Genomic DNA, 21,039 nt, shown 5'->3' on the forward strand with positions numbered 1-21,039 from the left:
ACTCAAGTACTTAAACTAATGCCTTTGTACGGAACATGTGAGACGCTATTTTCGGCTAGCGTTAAGGTAGCACTAGTGTCAAACGCACGTTAGGTCGTCATGTAAAAACTGGCCACTGGCATTATCCAGACCTATTTAAGACCAACCAAAATCTGGTTTTAGCGGTAACACAGTTGGTTATGGCATGAATTTTGACAGCGGAAACGCAGCCTATCCAGCCGTGCCGCACATTTCCCATATGCGCATGGAACAAGATGTGATTTGGTGCCTGTATACTTAATATTTAGAAACATAAAACACTAATGTTTTTTCCCCATTTTCTTTTATTAAAAAGAAAGCATAGCCTCCCCTCTCAATGAAGGCTGTTTTCTTTTTGTCCTGCCCAATGTCAACAAGTAAGACCGTCCAAAAAGGCTGTGTTTGGCTGGTGAGACAGCTTGGAATAAATCTTAATCGCCAAAGCTTTATTAAATTATCAAATTCGATAAGAGCAAAACAGTGAGCTGACTTTCCCTTTTTACGCTACATGACAAAAAGTATGTGGACACCTGCTCGTCAAACATCTAATTCCCAAATCAAGGGCATTAATATGGAGTTGGTCCTCCCTTTGCTGCTATAACAGCCTCCACTCTTCTGGGAAGACTTTCCACTAGATGTCAGAACATTGCTGCAGGGACTTGCTACCATTCAGCCACAAGTGCATTAGTGAGGTCGGGCACTGATGTTGGGTGATTAGGTCTGGCTCGCAGTCGGCATTCCAGTTCATCCCAAAGGTGTTCGATGGGGTTGAGTTCAAGGCTCTGTGCAGGCCAGTCAAGTTCTTCCACACCGATCTCGACAAAACATTTCTGTATGGACTTCGCTTTGTGCATGGGGGCATTGTCATGCTGAAACAAGAAAGATCTTTCCCCAAACTGTTTCCACAAAGTTGGAAGCACAGAATTGTCTAGAATGTAATTGTATGCTGCTGTAGTGTTAAGATTCCTCTTCACTGGAACTAAGAGGCCTAGGTCGAACCATGAAAAACAGCCCCAGACCATTATTCCTACTCCACCAAACTTTATAGTTGACACTTTACTACCGCCAGACCGGCGATCATGAGTCATGATGGCAGTCAAATTCCATGTGACCATTTAGTCGCAGTAATTAGGCTTCTCCAAGCTCTGATGGTCATTAGTAGCCCACCAAACGTGCTAACTGCCAGCACTCTATTGTCACTCTAATCACTCTGACATCAATGCAAATGTCATCCAAAATCAAATAAAACCCTTCACGTTGTGCAACATTTCAAATCAAATTTTATTTGTCATGTGCTCCGAATACAACAGAGCTTACAGTGAAATGTTTACTTACAGGCCCTAACCAACAGTGCAATTTTTAAGTAAAAAATAGGTATTAGGTGAACAATAGATAAGTAAGGAAATAAAACACAACAGTAAAAAGACTGAATAATAACAGTAGCGAGGCTATAGGCAGGCACCGGTTGTAGGGCTAATGGAGGTATTATGTACATGAATGTAAAGTTAAAGGGACTATGCGTATATGGTAAACAGAGTGTAGCAGCAGTGTAAAGAGGGGTTGGGGGGGGGACACAATGCAAATAGTCAAGGTAGCCATTTGATTACCTGTTCAGGAGTCTTATGGCTTGGGTAAAAGCTGTTGAGAAGCCTTTTGGTCCTAAACTTGGCACTCCGGTACCACTTGCCATGTGGTAGTAGTCCCCCAGGGCTCTGTTCTAGGCCCTCTCCTATTCTCGCTATACACCAAGTCACTTGGCTCTGTCATAATCTCACATGGTCTCTCCTATCATTGCTATGCAGACGACACACAATTAATCTTCTCCTTTCCCCCTTCTGATGACCAGGTGGCGAATCGCATCTCTGCATGTCTGGCAGACATATCAGTGTGGATGACGGATCACCACCTCAAGCTGAACCTCGGCAAGACGGAGCTGCTCTTCCTCCCGGGGAAGGACTGCCCGTTCCATGATCTCGCCATCACGGTTAACAACTCCATTGTGTCCTCCTCCCAGAGCGCTAAGAACCTTGGCGTGATCCTGGACAACACCCTGTCGTTCTCAACTAACATCAAGGCGGTGGCCCGTTCTTGTAGGTTCATGCTCTACAACATCTGCAGAGTACGACCCTGCCTCACACAGGAAGCAGCGCAGGTCCTAATCCAGGCACTTGTCATCTCCCGTCTGGATTACTGCAACTCGCTGTTGGCTGGGCTCCCTGCCTGTGCCATTAAACCCCTACAACTCATCCAGAACGCCGCAGCCCGTCTGGTGTTCAACCTTCCCAAGTTCTCTCACGTCACCCCGCTCCTCCGCTCTCTCCACTGGCTTCCAGTTGAAGCTCGCATCCGCTACAAGACCATGGTGCTTGCCTACGGAGCTGTGAGGGGAACGGCACCTCAGTACCTCCAGGCTCTGATCAGGCCCTACACCCAAACAAGGGCACTGCGTTCATCCACCTCTGGCCTGCTCGCCTCCCTACCACTGAGGAAGTACAGTTCCCGCGCAGCCCAGTCAAAACTGTTCGCTGCTCTGGCCCCCCAATGGTGGAACAAACTCCCTCACGACGCCAGGACAGCGGAGTCAATCACCACCTTCCGGAGACACCTGAAACCCCACCTCTTTCAGGAATACCTAGGATAGGATAAAGTAATCTTTCTCACCCCCCCCCCTTAAAAGATTTAGATGCACTATTGTAAAGTGGCTGTTCCACTGGATGTCTTAAGGTGAACGCACCAATTTGTAAGTCGCTCTGGATAAGAGCGTCTGCTAAATGACTTAAATGTAAATGTAAATGGTAGTAGAGTCTTTGACAATTTTTAGGGCCTTCCTTCCACCGAGCAGTTGCCATATACCGGGCAGTGATGCAACCAGTCAGGAAGCTCTCGATGTTGCAGCTGTAGAACCTTTTGAGGATCTGAGGACGCATGCCAAATCTTTTTACTTTTTTTAGGAATCAGGAGGATAGAGTTGTGGTCGGATTACCAAATGGATTGCGAGGGAGAGCTTTGTACGTGTCTCTGTGTGTGGAGTACAGGTGATCTAGAATTTCTTTCCCTCTGGTTGCACATTTAACATGTTGATAGAGATTTGGTAGAACTGATTTAAGTTTCCCTGCATTAAAGTCTACAGCCACTAGGAGCGCTGCCTCTGGGTGAGTGGTTTCCTGTTTGCGTATTTCCTTATACAGCTGACTGAGTGCGGTCTTAGTGCCAGCGTCCGTCTGTGGTGGTAAATAAACAGCCACGAAAAGTATAGCTGAGAAGTCTCTAGGCAAGTAGTGTGGCCTGCAATGTATCACAATATACTCTACTTCAGACTTCTACTAGAGACTTCCTTAGATTTTGTGCACCAGCTGTTGTTTACAAATATACACAGACCCCCCCTCGTCTTACAGGTGTGCTGTTCTATCCTGCCGGTGCAGCGTGTATCCCGCTAGCTGAATATCCATTTCGTCATTCAGCCATGATTCCGTAAAACATAGGATATTACAGTTTTTGATATCCCGTTGGTAGGATATTCGTGATCGTACCTCCGTCTAGTTTATTGTCCAATGATTGCACGTTGGCGAGTAATATTGACGGTAACGGCAGCTTTCCTAGTTGCCTTCTGCGGGTCCGGTCCGGACGAGGCATCTGGCTCTTCGTCCTCTGCGTCGCTTCCTTTTGCGAATAATTGGGATGTCTGCCCTGTGGGGTGTTTGGAGAATATCATGTGAGTCCTGCTTGTTGTTGTTGTTGAACTCCCTCAAATACTTTGGAGAAAATATCCTTTCTGTTTTATTTGTTTAATTGTATTATTCATACTATAAAATGTAAAAATAATGCCACAGAGATCTAAGCAAATCTTGTTGGCTAAATGAACTAGTGTAGCCCACAGGCATATACCAGATCAGGGCCTAGCATCAGGACAACTCGAGAGTATGCTATTCTGTTCTTCCGAAACAGACTACATTTTCTTGATATCATGTTTCTTTAGACCTGTCTAAAATAAATAATGGATTTATTGTGATGGATTTATTAGACTGTAGATGTTCCAAAGGTCTACATCAGTGACTTGTGTGTGGAATCCAGGAGATGCAAAATGTGTTAATGTTAATTAACGGCAATTACCTTGAGACTGGCAGTTATTTGCTTGACAATCACCGGCTGACTAAATTTAATGACCGCCACAGCCCTAATTAGGGCAGGTAGTGTTCTCCTGTCATCCGCCAAACCCAGATTCGTCCATCAGATGGTGAAGCGTGATTCATCACTCCAGAGAATATTTTCCACTGCTCCAGAGTCCATTGGCGATGAGCTTTACACCACTCCAGCCAACGCTTGGGATTGAACATGGTGATCTTAGGCTTGTGTGTGGCTGCTCGGCAATGGAAACCCATTTCATGAAGCTCCCAACGTACATATTTAAGTCTCAAGGTTTTACTCACCTGAGGTAGCGTATCTCATGATAAGCTGTAGACCATACTATCTACCTAGACAGTTTTCATCAGTATTTTTCATAGCTGTCTACATACCACCACAGACCGATGCTGGCACTAAGACCGCACTCAATGGGATGTATTCTGCCATAAGCAAACAGGAAAACGCTCATCCAGAGGTGGTGCTCCTAGTGGCCGGGGACTTTAATGCAGGGAAACTTAAATCCGTTTTACCACATTTCTAATAAGAATGTTAAATGTGCAACCAAAGGGGGGAAAAACTCTAGACCACCTTTACTCCACACACAGAAATGCGTACAATGTTCTCCATCACCCTCCATTTGGTCAATCTGACCACAATTCTATCCTCCTGATTCCTGCTCACAAGCAGAAATTAAAGCAAGAAGCACCAGTGACTCGGTCTATAAAAAAAGTGGTCAGATGAAGCAGATGTTAAGCTACAGGACTGTTCTGCTAGCACAGACTGGAATATGTTCCAGGATTCTTCCAATGGCATTGAGGAGTACACCACATCAGTCATTGGTCATCGGCTTCATCAATAAGTTCATCGATGACGTTGTCTCCACAGTGACCGTACGTACATACCCAAACCAGAACCCATGGATTACAGGCAACATCCGCACTGAGCTAAAGGCTATAGCTTCCGCTTTCAAGAAGCGGGACTCTAACCCAGAAGCTTATAAGAAATCCAGCTATGCCCTCCGACGAACCATCAATACAGGACTAAGATCGAATTGTACAACACCGGCTCAGATACTCATGGCAGGGCTTGCAAACCATAACAGACTACAAAGAGAAGCACAGCCACGAGCTGCCCAGTGACACAAGCCTACCAGACGAGCTAAACTACTTCTATGCTCGCTTCGAGGCAAGTAACACTGAAACATGCATGAGAGCACCAGCTGTTCAGACTGTGTGATCACGCTCTCCGCAGCCGATCCTCCACATCACACAGTCTGAACAGCTGGTGCTCTCATGCAGGTCGAAGACCTTTAGACAGGTCAACATTCACAAGGCCAGACGGATTACCAGGATGTGTACTACGAGCATGCGCTGACCAACTGGCAGGTGTCTTCACTGACATTTTCAACCTCTCCCTGTCCGAGTCTGTAAAACCAACATGTTGCAGGCAGACTACCATAGTCCCTGTGCCCAAGAACACTAAACTAATCTGCCTAAATGACTACTGGCCCGTAGCACTCACGTCTGTAGCCATTAAGTGCTTTGAAAGGCTGGTCATGGCTCACATCAACACCATTATACCAGAAACCCTATACCCACTCCAATTTGCATACCACCCTAACAGATTCACAGATGATGCGATCTATATTGCACTCCACACTGCCCTTTCCCTATACCCACTCCACACTGGCCAGGCACGACTCCAAACCCATCATTAAGTTTGCAGACAACACAACAGCCTGATCACTGACAACAACGAGACAGCCGATAGGGAGGAGGTTTTACAGCTGCACCCTGGTATAGCAACTGCTCGGCCTCCAACCGCAAGACACTACAGAGGGTAGTGCGTACGGCCCAGTACATCACTGGGGCCAAGCTTCCTGTCATCCAGGACCTCTATACCAGGTGATGGCGTGATCCTGGACAACACCCTGTCGTTCTCAACTAACATCAAGGCGGTGGCCCGTTCTTGTAGGTTCATGCTCTACAACATCCGCAGAGTACGACCCTGCCTCACACAGGAAGCAGCGCAGGTCCTAATCCAGGCACTTGTCATCTCCCGTCTGGATTACTGCAACTCGCTGTTGGCTGGGCTCCCTGCCTGTGCCATTAAACCCCTACAACTTATCCAGAACGCCGCAGCCCGTCTGGTGTTCAACCTTTCCAAGTTCTCTCACGTCACCCCGCTCCTCCGCTCTCTCCACTGGCTTCCAGTTGAAGCTCGCATCCGCTACAAGACCATGGTGCTTGCCTACGGAGCTGTGAGGGGAACGGCACCTCAGTACCTCCAGGCTCTGATCAGGCCCTACACCCAAACAAGGGCACTGCGTTCATCCACCTCTGGCCTGCTCGCCTCCCTACCACTGAGGAAGTACAGTTCCCGCGCAGCCCAGTCAAAACTGTTCGCTGCTCTGGCCCCCCAATGGTGGAACAAACTCCCTCACGACGCCAGGACAGCGGAGTCAATCACCACCTTCCGGAGCCACCTGAAACCCCACCTCTTTCAGGAATACCTAGGATAGGATAAAGTAATCCTTCTCACCCCCCTTAAAAGATTTAGATGCACTATTGTAAAGTGGCTGTTCCACTGGATGTCTTAAGGTGAACGCACCAATTTGTAAGTCGCTCTGGATAAGAGCGTCTGCTAAATGACTTAAATGTAAATGTAAAATGTCAGAGGAAGGCCCTAAAAATTGTAAAAGACTCCAGCCACCCTAGTCATAGACTGTTCTCTCTACTACCCCACGGCAAGCGGTACCGGAGCGTCAAGTCTAGGTCCAAGAAGCTTCTAAACAGCTTCTACCCCAAGCCATATGACTCCTGAACATCTAATCAAATGGCTACCCAGACTATTTGCATTGCCCGCCCCCTCTTTTACGCCGATGCTACTCTGTTATTATCTGTGCATAGTCACTTTAATAACTCTACCTACATTTACATATTTCCTCAATTACCTCAACTGGTGCCCCCGCACATTGACTATGTACCGGTAGCCCCTGTATATAGTCTCGCTATTGTTATTTTACTACTACTCTTTAATTACTTGTTACTTTTATTCATATATTTTTTAAACTGCATTGTTGGTTAGTAAGCATTTCACCTGTTGTATTCGGTGCATGTGACTAATAAAATGTAATTAGAACAGTTCTAGAGGCAGTTTGGAACTCGGTAGTGAGTGTTGCAACCGAGTAGAGACGCTTCAGCACTCGCCTGTCCTGTTCTGTGAGCTTGTGTGGCCTACCACTTCGCGGCTGAGCCGTTGTTGCTCCTAGACGTTTCCACTTCACAATAACAGCACTTACAGTTGACCGGGGCAGATCTACCAGTGCAGAAATTTGACAAACTGACTTATTGGAAAGGTGGCATCCTATGACGATGCCACGTTGAAAGTCACTGAGCTCTTCAGTAAGGCCATTCTACTGCCTATGTTACCTATGGAGATTGCATGGCCGTGTGCTCAATGTTATACACCTGTCAGTAACGGATGTGGCTGAAATAGCCAAATCCACTAATTTGAAGGGATGTCCACATACTTTTGTATATATAGTGTATCTATGTATTGCAGGTAGGCCTACATTATTTTAGCCATGCTTTAGAGATGCATAAAACCGCCCAGTGTCTAGACTGACCATTCCGTTAGGTTTGGTAAAATAGAGCCCAAGGTATTTGCAGTTTATATTGATTCGAACATGTAGGCCTACGGGAATTCTCTCAAATAAATAATGTTATAGCCATACGTAATAATTATAACCAATGGTTTTAATGAAGACTCACAGCTTAAGTGGTCAAACAACTCAAAACAAAATAGGTGCATCTTCTGATACATCACAGGAATTGTACAGACGAAATGTGCACATCCAGAAACGTTCAATATAGACAAATTACTTTCAAAGTCTTGTCCATCTATGTCAAATAAAATTAGCACTTTGGGAGTAAAACAGGGCACACATTTGTTTTCAAGGATAGCAAAAGATGGGCTACAACTCACCAACCAGAACCAGGTTTCCATGACAACATTCTACCACGTCGTGTGAGGATCAGTTAGAACAGTGGCTACCACAACATCATTGACACAAGCGGAGTGTAGCATCATTCAGTGGAAATGTTGAAGTCAGGAGGAGTCGGTTCTTGGTTTCTTGGACTCTGAGCTCCCAGACGACCCATCACCTCCAGCTGCCAAGTGACCAGCTCTCTCTTCATTTAGACTCTTCACAAACTGGATTACCTCTGGGTGGTGGAATCGGCCTGAGGTGGATGGAGATTTTAAAAAGCAAAAATTACACCACCTTTAGATAGCCCATAGAGCCGATCATCAGCCCTCACTACCAGGTTCAATGAGATATAGTATCTACCTTGTGTGGAATCAAAGAACTCCTGTAGCCTGCCTGGTTTCCCCTCCAGCTCCTCGTACTCGTGGGCCTGCAGAATCATCTCTAGCAGGTCAAACTCTTTCACCAGCTTAGCCTCAGCGCTCGTCTGGCTCTCGTACTCCTGGGGACACACAGTGTGGGAGGGGTTTGAGCAGTGGTTTAACTGAGCTGGAGCTACCCGGAGCTGCAGCTCAGGCACCTTCGTTTAAAGAGAAAAGTAGGATAAAAAGTAGAATCATAAAAGTAGGATAAACCAAGGTTCGGATTATGCCAAATAGAGTAAGGGTTATGGAAGCTAGGTTTAGGCAAGCACCTTAATTGGGGAGGACGGACTCGCGGTAATGGCTGGAGCAGAATGAGTGGAATGGTATCAAATACATAAAACACATGGTTTCGATGTGTTTGATGCCATTCCATTTACTCCGTTCCAGCCATTATTATGAGCCGTCTTCCCCTCATCAGCCTCCACTGTAGGGAAGTTAGGATTAGAGTTGTGGTTGAGGGTTAGGGTTGAGCCAGGTTGTGGACATGAAGCTAGGGTTAAAGTGGAACTGACAGCGTTTTAACTACTTTGCAGATATGAAACAAACAGACAATCATAATATCAGTCAAACATATCAAATTCCCGGGTTTATGCTACAAAACCAAGTTTATAAGAGGTTTTCCAAATAGGCTCTATTTGACTCCATGACGTACACTAAGGCATTGTTGTCAGAATAGATTGATGCAGTTCAATGCATGATTAATATAATTCATAAACTATCAAAATAAAGAAAGTTGCACACTCCATATATAAACTCCCAGCAATTGAATGGGTATTTACCAACGTTTCGGCATCACTGTGCCGAACTGGTTAGGCGAGGGTCAGAGAGGTGTTTTCTCATTTGTGTCTGGAAGTAGTTAGCAAGCTAGCCAAATTTAGCCAGTTAGCTTGGGTGCTTGACTGCCATTGTGAGGAACGCTCGGATCAACCCTACTTACTCCTCGGCCAGAGCCTCCAGTGTCAAATGTGCAGTGTGCGCTCTGAACACTTATCTATTTGTCAATCAAATGTATTTTGCATTGATCAAATGGGCAGGCAGGCAAGTACCCATTCAGTTGGCAAAAAGTAGGTTGGGATAAGCACGCATTTGGCAGGCAAGTTGCAGAAGGACGAGCAGGCAACTATTCCACCATCATTAGTGCAATTTTGATGCCCAACAAGCTTACATTTTGAGAGAGTTTATCTAATGTTCCCTATATTTTAGTTAATCTCGCTCTGGCTAGCATTAGTTGCTGATCTCGTTGTTGCTGATGTGCATAACTGAGGGATAGAGCATACCGTTTCATGGTTGTTTGATCAAAAGGACTGAAAAGTTCCCAAATGTAATAGGACTCCCATAGTATTTACATATTTGCAGAAATCCTTTCAGGTGTATTTTGTGGCTTTTGGCGAATGTGTTCTAATGATCTAAAGTCGCGCTGTTGCTACTAAACACACAGCAAATGGCTTATTTGCATAAAGGCCTTCTGAAGGTCAGATTGGCTATGATGCACCGGTCTGCGTTGACTCCTGTCCTGGACGAGAGATGTTTTTATTAGGTTCTATTTACTGCAATTACGATTACATTCCCAAACGCATGGCAGTTTACACACTCTATATTTATTGTTATAGAATTTTCACAAATGTCTTCATATACGTCATTTCCAAATATTGAGCTGACAAGGTAAAAAATCTGCCGTTCTGCCCCTGAGCAAGGCAGTTAACCCACTGTTCCCCGGGTGCCGAAGACGTAGATATCGATTAAGGCAGCCCCCCGCACCTCTCTGAATCAGAGGGGTTGGGTTAAATGCGGAAGACACATTTCAGTTGAATACATTCAGTTGGACAACTGACTAGGTATCCCCACCTTTCTAAGAATTTATGAAAATGTGGAAATGACCATATCTAAGTGCTCGCTTGTCAGGAAAGAAAAAGAGTCATATATTTCCTGGGGGTGTATATGAACACATTTTAATACGATTTCATGTTGAGGGGCCTCCCGAGTAGCGCAGCGGTCTAAGGCACTGCATCTCAGTGCTTGAGGCGTCACTACAAACCTGTGTTCGTTCAAAGGCCGTTTCAACCGGCCAAAACTGCAAGTTCCATAGAGCGGCGCACAATTGGCCCAGCATCGTCTGAGTTAGGGAAGGATTTGGCCGGTTGGGCTTTACTTGGCTGATCGCGCTCTAGCGACTCCTTGTGCCGGGCTGGGCACCTGCAGGCCGACTCCAGTCATCAGTTGAACAGTGTTTCCTCCGACACATTGATGTGGCTGGCTTCCGGGTTAAGCGGGCTGGTGTTAAGAAGCATGGTTTGGCGGGTCATGTTTCGGAGGACGCATTACTCGACATTCACCTCTCCAGAGCACGTTGGGGAGATGCATCGATGAGACAAGATCGTTATTGGATTGCAATTGGATATCATGAAATTGGGGAGAAAAAAGGGGTAAAATACAATTATTAAAAATAAAACAAAATTTAAACTCCCAAAAATATGATTGCATGTTGCTAAAATGCTGTCAGTTCCACTTTAAGGTTAGGGTAACCTATTGCCCTTATAAGCCTGGGTTATCAACAATTCAACGGCCTTAGTGGGAGTGACGATAGAATTCTGTGGGCGTGACCTACTGAGAAAAATGTTGATAATCATTTCATTTTAGTGAATCACATGTCTCCAAGGCGGAATATAAACTGAGGTGCACAAGACACGTACAAGGAAGGGTTATGATGAAGGTGTTGTGGGAGATGATTGCGCCAATGCCTATGCACCGGGAGATTCTCATGGCTCTCTGTATTTACTAATGATAACGAAGGCCAAGTTTGATGTTAGTCCACTAGACTATTTGCGCATTTGGGCAGAAGTGTCTGGGAACGAGATTAGCGTAAAGGTTGTGGTCTGGAAATGAAGGTATAGCATTGTGGTTGATACTACACTTAGAAAAAAGGGTTCCAAAAGGGTTCTTCAGCTGTCCCCATTGGAGAACCCTTTTTGGTTCCTGGTAGAACCATTTTGGGTTCCATATAGAACTGTCTGTGGAAAGGGTTCTACATGGAACCCAAAACAGTTCTACCTGGAACCAAAAATGGTTCTTCAAAGGGTTTGCCTATGGTGACAGCCAAAGAACCGTTTTAGGTTCTAGATAGCAAAAAAAATTCTAAGAGTGGAGATTACAGTTAGGGTGGCGCTGGGGTGTGGACATGAAGGTAGGGGTAGGATTTGGGTAGAGGCTAGCATTAGGGATGTGGAGGGATAGCGCTCCACCACCTCAAATTACCAATTTAACCGCTGGTTGATTGGAGAGATGAGAAGAAAAACACATACTACAGGCACATAAAGGTGAATGTAGCAAAGTGGAAAACAGCTGTGACTGACCTCCCAGAGTTCATAGATCTCTTTCCTCAATCCCTCCTGGAGAAGACCAGTGAGGTGCCTCATTGCTTCCTGAGAAAGGACAGATAGAAATATCAGCCAATGACAGAGGAATTTACAAATCTACAATATCCTACCTTTTGACACCATGGAAGATTTATAAGAATAACCTACCTCTTCCCTTTTGTGTTTCTCTGCTTTACTAACGTTGTCTGCAGGTGCAATATCACCCACAATGCATTCTGCCATGTCATGAACCAAGGCCAACTTCATGCACCTACGAGAGAAATGTATGTAATTCATTACAAAAATGATTCCATAAAGACCTGAATCAAATATAATACTTCATTGTAGGCCTTACCTAGTAATTAAGCGTGAAAAAGTCTAAGAAAATAATGCAACGTTTATAACAAATTGTATTACAGCTGCGATGTTTGAAGTTTGAACATGAGCTAGTGTACAGAACAACTTTACCTTTCTTTATTGACGTTGTGATCTGCTATCGTCAGAGCCATCATGGACATTCTGTACATGTGGTCAGACACACTCTCCGGCTGTTTCACGTTCCTGTACACCCAGCCCGTCCGTGGCACGCGCTGCAGGATGGGGGTAAAGAAATTGTTGACAAAAAGCAGCCATAAAAAAGGTAGGGTAAGTAATACTATTCATTGACAAAAAAAGGTAGGGTAAGTTATACTATTCATTGACGTCATGTAAACCAACGTGGGTTGAAATTGTGCTTTATCACGTGAATAGTGTCGTTAAATAAACCTTATCGTAATCAATGGCTTACTTTCAGTTGCCCAATAAGTTTCATAAATTGCAACATATTTTTCATGCTGTCGGAGTTTATGGAGGCGGCCATTGATATCTTGTCGAACCGGTAGTAAATAAAAGCATGGCCAGAAATGTGTGCAATGCTCAAATCTTGCCAATAGATGGCATCATAAACAAGGCTATGCACAAACCATAAACCCAGCACTGGCAGAACTGGTGTCTTATTAGGCCTAGTATACTAGTTGACATTATGTGCAGATTGTTTATTTGAATATGAATTACATTTAACACATAAAAGGCATCATGCCATTTGCACACATTGTATATAGATCTTTTCTTTCTATTGTGTTATTGCCCGTACGCTTATTTATTCCATGTGTAACTGTTGTTGTTGTTTCTGTCGCACTGCTTTGCTTTATCTTGGCCAGGTCGCAGTTGTAAATGGAGAACTTGTTCTCAACTAGCCTACCTGGTTAAATAAAAGTGAAAAAAAACAAAATTATAATAACGTTTTTTAAATGTTAACAATATAACGCCTCTAGCTGACATCTCTAGCTGACACCTTTGCTAACAGGTATTGTGTCAATTTAAAATGTTATCAAGACAGTTCACAGAATTGTCCATTTAAAATGTTATCAAGGCAGGTCACAGAATTGTCAATTTAAAGAAATTTAGCCAATTTATTAATTAGTACATTTAGCTCAATCCAGAGATTCTTACCTTTGCCTCTCTTCGGCAGTCTCGTCCAGATCATCATGGCACTTGTAGTTCTTTATGATAGCCACATTAGCAGCTAATTCGCATTTCGTTTTGGGGGGTAAATACAAATATATTGATATTGTCCTGCGTTTTATATGTTATAAATATAATTAATCTCCCGCTAGGTTTTATGGGTATTATGACTCATTCGTGGTACTCTATGCAGCAGTTTTTATCGCAATATCAAATCATTTCTGGGTAACAATTAAGTACCTTCATATGATATTCTTTCTCTACTTAAAATGGTCAAAATTCACTTAACTAATTTACCGCATGGTGATGTCATCAGGCAGGCCAAAACTCCATCTTTTCATACAGCTCTTACACTAAAAGGGCATTATTATCATTTTCACAATTTCACATAATGTGGAAATATAAATATATACCTTCATGATTTTCTTTCTCTACTTAAAATGGTCAAAAATCAACAACATTTTATTCTTAGCTGTTATTGGCAGAGAAGTTTGAAACTCTTTCTTATTGGTCGATTATGTCATTTACCGCATGGTGATGTCATCAGGCAGACCAAAACTCCATCTTTTCAAACAGCTCTTACACTAAAAGGGCATTATTATAATTTTCACAATTTCACATAATGTGGACATAAAACACAGGAAAATCATGTTTTTGACTACACTGGCCCATTAAGTTTGGCTTAATGCCCAGGAAATGAATCTTCTAAACAATATATCAGGAATCTCTAGCCTAGTGGTTAGAGCGTTGGACTAATAACCGGAAGGTTGCGAGTTCAAACCCCCGAGCTGACAAGGTACAAATCTGTCGTTCTACCCCTGAACAGGCAGTTAACCCACTGTTCCCAGGCCGTCATTGAAAATAAGAATGTGTTCTTAACTGACTTGCTGGTTAAATAAAGGTAAAATAAAAATATATAAAAATATCAGAAATGCCTTTAACTTTGCATTATGACGTCTGACCTATACACAGTTTCCCCAAATGTGTAAGAACTAAGAAAGTTTCTAAAGGAATTATCTGTTTGATAGATTCATTTGTAGAAATTACCGATAGTGTGTTCATCATTTCAAAATATTTACAAAGTGTAGAGTATTTTGACTGTCCTTCTGTAGCTGTTAAATTAGTTTCCCCTGTGTCTTTAGAAGTTGTGGCCTTGGCACGTATGATGAGGCATACAATATGTCTGTTACAGGAACATTAGGATTCCATTCACATTACATCACTGGCTTCTTACTCCAAACCAAACATCAATACATTACATATCAGAGCTACAAAGAGAGAGTGGGGAGACAGGTGAGATATCTGGTGGGATATTGTGATTTTTGTGTTCTAAATTGTTGCCAAATATTTAACCCACGACACTTGGACATAGAATACCCCACAAAATGTCGCCCTCCTTAAGTTGTGTCTCTCAGGATCTTTACAACCAAGCAGCTGTGAGCCTATATTTCATCATGATGATGGCAAAGGATATGGGTCTTTTCCTCCCTTCTGGGTTGTAAATGCTATATCCAGGGTGTGTGTGTCCTGTCAGGGAGACACGGACAGTCTCACTTCCTCATCTACCTGTGCCACCACACTTCCTCCCCACATGGTTTCCTCCAGGCAGACACCCTATTTGGGGGCATGGTAGACAATACAGACCTGGAAGGGGCTCTCTCTGGGGCACGACTGAGGGTCAAATGGGTTTATTGGATGATGTGACCATCAACGTCAGCTTTTATGTGGATTGTAGCGCAGCAGTAATTTAAGTATCAGACAACTCTTGTTTCCCTTGTATAGTAATGCCTATGTTTGAAATGATAGACTATAGTCAGCTCATATCTGTAATTGTTCCCAACATTGGAATGGGTTGATGACCCTGAGAAATAATGCTTCAAAAAGCAGACTATTTTGTTCACCTTTCTGAGTCATTGCCGTTGGATTTCTAAGCTGCTGACAGAGTGCCATTTGTTCCCCCTGAGTGTGGTTTCATCTTCAAGATGGAACAAGTTCTCAGGTCAGACTAAACCCTTCTCAGTGAAATCATTCAAACATTGCCTGCATTCCTGTTAGTCAAGAAGCCGTTCATCTGCCTACAGTTTTGCTACGAATCTCATAAACCAACGGGTGGCTGATTCCAATTTACCCCAGGGCATGTAGAGAAAGACTACCTTTATAGGTCAATGTGACGACTGTCAGACAAGAACAACATCCACTCTAATCATGTTGTCAAAACAATGATAGCTGCTGCACTCCTCCCTTTATTTACAGGAAACAAGGATTTCCTTCCTCTCATCCATCCTCTATTCTGTGGGATAGAAAATAGACCCAGCCAGTTGACCAGAGGGACAGCTAGGCTAGCTACAGACTGCTTATCTCTTAATGCGTTGTCCCATCCTCTATTTTGAGCTTTTTGGCTGTGTTACGGTTTGGGGCTTTTAAGACATCCTCCTAACCTTTGACTCCTCAGTTTGACCCTAGTGGCTCTAAATTTAGGACCTGACACTAATAATGGTCTGGGAAATCTTTAGGGGGATTTTGCAGCTCTCTGGTTATCCTGAGAATCCTCTCGGTGAGAGAGGTGGTGACGTAGAGGCTGTCTGGACGTTGGGACACAGCAGACTAGTTTCTCGTGAGAATGCCGTACCGCCTTGCGTTTGGCGTGCGGGGGGATGTTTACGAAGAGCGCACGCGTGAGCATCACTCAGCTGGGCGTGTTGAAGACCACCGAGAACTTGCTCCATGCACCAGGCTATTATTGTATCCCCCATGTCTTCCTCCCTGGCTGGCTACTCTGCTATCTATATCACTGCTTACTGATCTAGCCACTGTTGTTGAGTGACATAGTAAAGAGCAGGCCCCTAAACTCAGGGAGAAGACACAATTAGTAACACACTTCAGAGTTTCACAAATCTTTTTCCTATTTGATTTTAGTTTATGATCGTGGCATTTTAGTCATATTTTGTGATGAATTTCAGTTCCATTTGGATCAACTTATATTTTACATTTGTGTTTATTTATTTTCTGTTCTCACAACCTAAAGGTGGTATTAAAGGTTGATTAAACCAGAGAATGTCAGAAATGCAGGTTGTGTCTGGTCTCGATCTATTGATGTGATATTTGGCATGTTAAGCATACTTAGATATGCCTGACTAACAGGCTATAGACAAGACTTCTGGCCAGGAGGGCCGCACGAAGAATTCAATCAAGTAGTGTGCATCCTTTTTGCTTGGGTTACCTCGGCAACAGGTAATACATCCCAGGCCCTGGAACCCCCAAACTGCTCTTTCTGGGTGTCAGAACATGCTGTTTGCCAGAGCGCAGCTTCCTTCCAGTCAGCGACCAGCAACAACAACGCTGCTGTGGAAAACCATGGTGGCAAATAGCATCACTTGCACTGCTTTGTCAGTTCTTTGTGTGGAGAGTCTGTAAGACAGAGGAGGGTTGTGTCCCTGCAGGCCATGTGAATGGGGAGAGGTTAGGGCCAGGGCAGGTGAAACATGAGACCCAGCAACACTGCTGACTCCACCTCAAAAGAGCAAAGCACTGCCTTGAAGTGAGCGACCTCGGCCGGTCATAAACAGAGTTCACAGGGAAAGACGGGGGAAATCTGTATTTTACTGGGAGAGGAGGAGAGGAGAAGAGGACTGACTGGGGGCTCACACATGGCTTTCCTCTCTTCTCTGGGAGAGGAGGAAGAAAGGGACATTGTAATTCATGGCTCCTCTCCTTTGATTTAGAGACTTTGAGAGGCTGAGTATGTTAGGCTCATTGAGGAGGCCCAAAGCACAGCTTAGTTCACTTACAGAAAGAGGAGGGAGGTGGAACTTGCAATGTCCATAAAATGTTGTATTTATGCATTTGAGAATACATTGTTGGCAAATAAGGATAGGTTTATTATCAAAAGGTTATGATAACAGATACGTATAGTGCATTAGGAAAGTATTCAGACCCCTTGACTTTTTCCACATTTTGTTACATTACAGCCTTATTCTAAAATGGATTAAATCGTTTTTCCCCCTCATCCATCTACACACAATACCCCATAATGACAAAGCAAAAACTTTTTTTTGTACATTTATTAAAAATTAAAAACTGAAATGTAACATTTACTTAAGTATTCAGAGCCTTTACTCAGTACTTTGTTGAAGCACCTTTGGCAGCGATTACAGACTCAAGGTTTCTTAGGTATGACAGTACAAGCTTGGCACAACTATATTTGGGGAGTTTTTTCTCTCCAGATCCTCTCAAGCTCTGTCAAGTTGGATGGGGAGTATCACTGCGCAGCTATTTTCAGGTCTCTCCAGAGATGTTCGATCGGGTTCAAGTCTGGGCTCTGGCTGGGCCACTCAGGGACATTCCCGAAGCCACTCCTGCGTTGTCTTGTCTGTGTGCTTAGGGTTGTTGTCCTGTTGGAAGGTGAACCTTCGCCCCAGTCTGAGGTCCTGAACACTCTGAAGCAGGTTTTCATGAAGGATCGCTCTGTACTAAGCTCTGTTCATCTTTCCCTCGATCCTGACTAGTCTCCCAGTCCCTGTCGCTGAAAAACATTTTTACAGCATGATGCTGCCACCACCATGCTTCCCCGTAAGGATGGTGCCAGGTTTCCTCCAGATCTGATGCTTGGCATTCAGGCCAGAGAGTTCAGCCTTCGTTACATCAGACCAGATAATCTTGTTTCTCATGGTCTGAGAGTCCTTTTAGGTGCCTTTTGACAAAATCATGTGCCTTTTACTGAGGAGTGGCTCCCATCTGGCCACTTTACAATGAAGGCCTGATTGGTGGAGTGCTGCAGAGATGGTTGTCTGGAAGGTTCTCCCATCTCCACAGAGGAACTCTTGGAGCACTGTCAGAGTGACCATCGGATTCTTGGTCACCTCCCTGACCAAGGCCCCTCTCCCCCGAATGCTCAGTTTGGCCGAGCGGTCAGCTCTATGAAGAGTCTTGGTGGTTCCAAACTTCTTCCATTGAAGAATGATGGAGGTGTTCTTGGGGACCTTCAATGATGCAGAAATGTTTTGGAACCCTTCCCAAGATCTGTGCCTCGACACAATCCTGTCTCAAACCTCTATGGACAATTCCTTCAACCTCATGGCTTGGTTTTTGCTCTGACATGCACTGTCAGGGACCTTATTTTGACAGGTGTGTTCCTTTCCAAATCATGTCCAATCAATTTCATTTACCACAGGTGGACTCCAATCAAGTTGTAGAAACATCTCAATGGAAACAGGATGCACCTGAGCTCAATTTCGAGTCTCATAGCAAAGGGTCTGAATACTTATTTAAAATTATTTAATTTTTTATAAACTGACAAACATTTTTAAAGAATGGTTTTCGCTTTGTCATTATGGGCTATTGTGTGTAGATTGATGTTGATTTTTATTTTTTGAATACATTTTAGAATAAGGCTGTAACGTAACAAAATGTGGAAAATGTCAAGGTGTCTGAATACTTTCCAAATACTCTGTATATCTTTTTTAACCCTGTATTTTCCAAGAAGGAGTATAGACATGTATAATCATCCATCGGAAACTGAAAACAAGTTGTTGTTTCTATCCAGGCGTAGTTAGGAGTTGTTATTCACTGGTAACTGAATGGGGAGAGTGATTGTTTTTAGATTTATTGGCGGTGTGACAGGACGTTTAACCCTGCATTTGGTCTTACGAAGCAGCCCTTTCAGCTGCTCTGTGGGGTGCGATGCGTCACAGTGGGCTGTGCCTGTGCCACTGAATACCTCGGAGGGAGCAACACCCAGCCCAACACCATCACACCAATGGGCCTCAGAACAAAAGGATTTACGGAGTCTGTTTGTGGCACTTCAGTACAGTGTGATGGATGTTTTGTTTACAGCCGTTGTTGTTGATGTGTTGTTTTGAAACTTGTTCATTCTTATTTCCAATATTCTCATGTCTCTCTAAGCATATCCAGTGCTCTTCAATTCCAGAGGATTTATCCATTTTGAAATGGATACAAAATGCAAATTATTTGATGTTGTGTACTGTATTAAACTTTACACCTAAATGTTGATGTTCAACTCTGAGGACCAACCCCCCCCCCCCCCCCCCACAAAGGTACGTAAAAACATAGGCTGGCCTGTCTGTAACTAACTCTACCTCTGTTGGCCGTGGGTGACCCACTTCTCAACTCTGCGTCTCAGATAAAGGGACAGAGAGGTAGCCGAACATAGCGCCAGGAGGCTTCTGGTCCTACGGCTCCAGCCCCGCCAGATCACCCTGTTCCAAGCACAGTGCCAGCCCTCTGGATTGCTGAGAGAGAGCCCTCACCACCCCTTGCCACCATGCCTCCTCCCAGGCTGCACACACAGAGCGCCACTGTCTGCCGTAGGTACCCACGGCCTGCTTAGCTGGCTGACTGGCTGGCTGGCTACTGCCACCGGCCCCGTTGCGTAACTGGCTAATCTATCTACTTGTACTGTTTTCTCTTGCTCTTTTTGTAGTTTTAAAAGAACAAAGCTGTTTGGGTAACATTTGTGAGATTGGAAAAAAGAAGGGGGACTCAGTGTGGGGACTTTGGGTATTAGAGCTGGGACTGGACTGTCAGTCAGTCAGAGTAGCCTGGGAAAAGGAGCTGGAAGTCAGGGTGGGTGAAATCTCAGGTCATGACGATTTAGCCTACGAGCATGTGATGGTGTGTGCCCAATGGGCCGCTGTTGCCGGCGACTGCAACCATTGAATCAGACACCGTCTGAAGTCTCTCTCTCACATTTGAACAGCAGCCTTGGATAACAAAGTGTGGAACAGCGCCGGAGCCCCCTGTGCAGACAACCTGAATGGGTATTCAGGGTGTATTATAGGGTCGCAGGAACAACTTTCATCTTTTCAAACTGTTGTGGCGTTCCATCTGTCACCATCAAAAGGAGCTCCTGCCGTGAGCCACAAAAACAAAACAACTAGCGTTAGCATTTCAGGATCACTGCTCAGGAGTTATGGCAGTGAAAGTCATACCAAAAGCACAATTTAAAGACCACAAGTCACAGGCTTGTTATTTTTTCAAACCGTGCTAAATAGATGACCCCAGTTAATATCCACTGCTGAGGTGACAACAGTGTTGGAAGCAGGAGTTTTACCAAACTGGATCATTTAACAGTTGCAATCGAGGGAGAAGGGCCTTGGTCAACGTGGTGACCAAGAATCTGATGGTCACTCTGACAGAGCTCTAAAGTTCCTCTGTGGAGATGGGAGAACCCCCCAGAAAGACAACCATCTTGTGTCAGAATTAGTACAGGAAATTACTGTTGCAAGTCATCACTGTCAATATGTTAATTATACTGAACATAAAACCATACATGCTATTTAAAGGATAAAGTCATGAGAAAGTTTTCCAGATAAGCATCTCTACAATATTTGTGAAAACGTTGTTGTCAGTGTGTCTACGTGCTCCAGCTTTTCCTTTGAATTCACCCAAATTAGGTCATTAAAATGATCAAGACTTATCTTAATTGATAACGAAGCTTTTCATTTGGGTGCCCTGCTGTGCACGTTATCGTTTCACAGTCTGTGGGTGTAACCACCTTTTGTATTTAATTAAATAAGAGATCAAATGGAAGTGGGAAAATTCCCCTTACATAACTTTCTAACTATCATAACTCCGCCAACTTGCTATTTAAAAACCCTGTGGGGACATCAAA

The 21,039-nt window shown here is 44.1% G+C and overlaps 1 protein-coding gene across 1 annotated transcript; it reads right to left on the minus strand.

Annotated features, from left to right (window-relative positions):
• Positions 1–7,877: 7,877 nt before the first annotated feature.
• hddc2 (HD domain containing 2) lies at positions 7,878–12,803 on the minus strand. Its single transcript, XM_029678835.1, has 6 exons — positions 12,694–12,803; positions 12,375–12,496; positions 12,075–12,177; positions 11,904–11,972; positions 8,492–8,630; positions 7,878–8,384 (listed from the first exon to the last, which is right to left on the minus strand). Exons 1-6 carry the CDS (start codon positions 12,763–12,765, stop codon positions 8,251–8,253), a joined length of 639 nt encoding a protein of 212 aa, XP_029534695.1. The 5' UTR covers positions 12,766–12,803; the 3' UTR covers positions 7,878–8,250.
• Positions 12,804–21,039: the final 8,236 nt, after the last annotated feature.

Source organism: Oncorhynchus nerka, linkage group LG13 (assembly GCF_034236695.1).
Source record: "Oncorhynchus nerka isolate Pitt River linkage group LG13, Oner_Uvic_2.0, whole genome shotgun sequence".
In the NCBI taxonomy this organism is placed as follows: domain Eukaryota; kingdom Metazoa; phylum Chordata; class Actinopteri; order Salmoniformes; family Salmonidae; genus Oncorhynchus; species Oncorhynchus nerka.

What these genes read in the sequence shown, in the direction of transcription:
- hddc2 (XM_029678835.1), bottom strand. Translation starts at nt 12,765, where the DNA reads ATGGCCGCCTCCATAAACTCCGACAGCATGAAAAATATGTTGCAATTT. An exon ending in CACAACGTCAATAAAGAAAG is followed by an intron (nt 12,178 to 12,374) that starts GTAAAGTTGTTC and finishes TTTCTCTCGTAG; the next exon opens with GTGCATGAAGTTGGCCTTGG. An exon ending in GTTCTTTGATTCCACACAAG is followed by an intron (nt 8,385 to 8,491) that starts GTAGATACTATA and finishes CATCCACCTCAG; the next exon opens with GCCGATTCCACCACCCAGAG.